This window comes from Sinocyclocheilus rhinocerous, unplaced genomic scaffold (genome assembly GCF_001515625.1).
Source record: "Sinocyclocheilus rhinocerous isolate Xijiao unplaced genomic scaffold, SAMN03320098_v1.1 scaffold11659, whole genome shotgun sequence".
NCBI classification, from domain to species: domain Eukaryota; kingdom Metazoa; phylum Chordata; class Actinopteri; order Cypriniformes; family Cyprinidae; genus Sinocyclocheilus; species Sinocyclocheilus rhinocerous.
Window position 1 is genome coordinate 37,406 of NW_015661001.1, and position 3,374 is coordinate 40,779.

The 3,374-nt window shown below is 45.8% G+C and overlaps 1 protein-coding gene across 1 annotated transcript in view; it reads right to left on the minus strand.

Moving 5' to 3' along the window:
* The window catches only part of LOC107726172 (interferon-induced very large GTPase 1-like), a 14,923-nt gene extending 12,218 nt beyond the window's left edge, over nt 1–2,705 (minus strand). Inside the window, exons 1-3 of the mRNA XM_016535692.1 lie at nt 2,555–2,705; nt 1,776–1,905; nt 79–322 (exon numbers count right to left, since the gene is read on the minus strand). Of these exons, the coding sequence (XP_016391178.1) occupies nt 79–322; nt 1,776–1,905; nt 2,555–2,705 (525 nt within the window). The remainder of the gene's footprint in view (nt 1–78; nt 323–1,775; nt 1,906–2,554) is intronic.
* Nucleotides 2,706–3,374: the final 669 nt, after the last annotated feature.

Genomic DNA, 3,374 nt, shown 5'->3' on the forward strand with positions numbered 1-3,374 from the left:
AGGAAAAACTCATCCAGCTTCTCTCCACACACACACACACAAGAAAAAGCAATGTTCCTTCTGTTCCCAGCTCATCACCAGCTTTTTTTCCTTCACTCCCAACAGCTGTGTCTCCCCCGCTGAGGAACTTGGTAACTGTAGTTCGGGACCAGGTGGCCATCTTGGTTTGTAGTCCCCATGCTGCAGCCATCTACATGGCACATACCTTCCCTCTATGACACAGCCTCTCACGATGCCACACACCCCCCTTCTCTGCTCTGTGGCTTGTGGTTGTGGAAAGAAGGTGTAGAGGGCATCAGCATTGCCATGGCAAGGTCCGGGTCTGTGAATGACAGAGAAATTAAACGCTTGGAGGCTCAGAAACCATCGAGTTACCCTCCTATTAGTCCCTTTATTCCTTGCCATCCACTGTAATGGAGGATGATCCGTTACTAGGACAAACGTCCGTCCTAGAAGGTAATAACGAAGGGTCTCCAATGCCCATTTAACTCCTAAACATTTATTTTCTAATGTGGAGTAATTTTTCACATGCTTTGCTAACTTCCTGCTTATATACAAAAATGGATGTTCCTCTCCCTCTTGCGTTTGGGATAATACTGCTCCAAGACCCACATCCGTATGTACTATAAAAGACTTCTTAAAATCAGGTGCCACCAGGACAGGATGAGATGTCAGGGCCCTCTTTAGTTGTGCAAATTATTCCTCTGCCTTTTCAGACCATTTCACCATCCTGGAATGTTGTTTTGTGGTCATTTCTGTAAGGGGAGCAACCAGACTAGCAAAGTTAGGGACAAACCTCCTATATTAATTGGCAAAACCAAGGAAAGACTTAACTTGGGTCTTTGTGGATGGCTTAGGCCAGTCTTGTATGGTATTGATTTTGGCCTCCTGTGGTTTAACCAGACCTCGTCCTATGGTGTATCCCAGGTAGTTTGTTTCACTAAAGGCTAGTTTGCACTTTTTAGGGTTAGCAGTAAGGCCCGCTTCCCTTATGCCGAGTTCACACTGCACGATTTTCAAAGACGTCGCATCACTGTTGGTTTCACACTGAACGACTATCTGGGGTAGCATTCAGTTGTTGCGGTGTTCACACTGCACGATGGAACGACGACAGGAGGTTACACACTGCATGACTTTACAATAGGAAGAATCGCCGACAGCTCTGTCTGGTGCAGGGTTGCCAGGTTTTCGCTACAAAACCCACCCAATTACTACTCAAAACTAGCCTGAAAATAGCCCAATTGCTTTCCCAGTAAAAATCGCTTTCGGGGGGTAAAATACACATTTTTTTGGCGGGGTTCTCCTGGTACAATTCACATTCCAGGGCCTAAATATCACGTTATTGGGGTCGCTTCAACCTGCTGACATAAAAAACAACCGGCGGCAATCGCGGATTTGGCAACACTGGTCCGCAAACTACGTTTCATATAACTCCTCCCCGAACTTCCCCCTGCCCTGTATCTTGGTCTCTCATTGGCTGTAGGTCATCACCGATGTGTTTTTCAGTCAGAACGACGTGTCGGCGATTCCCTCAGATCGCGTCTTTGATAATTCACACTGCGTGATTGTCTCTCGCGTGAATGAGCACCGATTTGCCTCCGATTTCGGGCATTTGTCTGCGATTTCGCAAAACCTGTCGGCGAGTGAAAAATCGGGCTAAAATCGTGCAGTGTGAACTCGGCATTAGTGAATCCAACACTTTCTGAACTTGCATTAAGTGGGTCTCCCAATCCTGGCTATACACCACCATATCATCTAAATATGCCGCAGCATACCTTTGGTGAGGTCGGAGGATGCGGTCTATCAGCCTCTGAAAAGTTGCTGGTGCCCCGTGCAGGCCAAACGGTAGACGAACATAATGGAATAGCCCGTCTGGGGTAGCGAAAGCTGTCTTTTCCTTGGATGCTGGAGAAAGGGGAACTTGCCAGTATCCTTTGGTTAAATCAAGAGTGGTAATAAATCTGGCCTTGCCCAGCTGATCAATCAATTCATTCATCTACATGTGGCATTGCATAAGAATCAAACTGTGACACTTCATTCAGTTTCCTGAAATCATTACATAATCTTAATGTTCCATCTGGCTTGGGAACTAGCAAAATAAGGCTCAACCAGACACTCTGTGATTCTTCAATAATCCCTAGTTTTAACATTTTTCTTACCTCCTCTTTGATAGCTTCTCGCCGAGCTTCGGGGATCCTGTATGGGCGCTGGTGTATTACCTTGCCAGGTATCGTGTGAATTTCATGTTGCATCACATGGGTGTGACCAGGTTCAAAAGAAAAAACATCTCTATTCCGCTCTACCAACTCCAATGTCTCCTGCTGTTGCTGTGGTGTCAAGTCTGCACTCACTTGGACTTCTTCTCTTGACCCACTGACGTTCTCTGTGGTTAGGCCACCACCAAACAATGCATCTCTTGCATGCCACTTTTTCAAAAGGTTTATATGGTAAATCTGTTGTGACTTCCCCTTACCAGGCTGATTCACTCTATAATTTACTTCTCCAATTCTCTCTGCTACATCAAATGGCCCTTGCCAGGTGGCGAGAAACTTACTTTCCGCAGTGGGTATGAGCACTAAAACCTTATCTTCTGTTTGGAATTCCCTGGGCTGTGTGGGCCGGTTGTATGTGGCTTGTTGTTCCCTCTGGGCCTTTTCCATGTGCTCTCTGACAATGGGGAATACCGCTGCCATCCTCTCTCTCATAGTTTCCACATGTTCAATTAGGGTCCTATGTGGACAGGGCTGTTCTTCCCAAGATTCTTTAGCAATGTCTAAAAGTCCTCTTGGCTTGTGTGAGTAGAGCAATTAAAAAGGGGAGAATCCTGTAGAGGCCTGGGGTACCTCTCTCATTGAAAACGGAAGGTAGGGTAGAAGCTGATCCCAGTTTTGTCCATCTTTATCAATGACTTTGCGCAGCATATGCTTGAGCGTTCTATCAAAACGCTCTACAAGTCCATTTGTTTGGGGATGGTAAACTGAGGTTCTGAGTTGTTTGAGTCTCAACATGTTACTCATCTCCTTGACAACTTTTGACATAAAGGGGGTCCCCTGATCTGTTAGGATCTCTTTTGGGATTCCTACCCTACTACTGAGGAGGAAGAGCTCTTTGGCCACCTGTTTGGCTGTGGCTTTTCGTAGAGGAATAGCTTCAGGATATCTGGTAACATAATCAGGGGCGGGTTTAGTGAATTGGGGGCTCCAGGCAAAATATAGGAATGGGGCCCTATACATTTTCACACATTTTCACATCAACCTTGAGGTTACTTTTTTGTTGTGATGCTTGCTGCTGCACAATTGTGCCCCATAGTTGTGTCCAATGATTTTCGATTTTCAAGTACATGTTATAATGGATTTCTTTCATGTTGAGTGTGT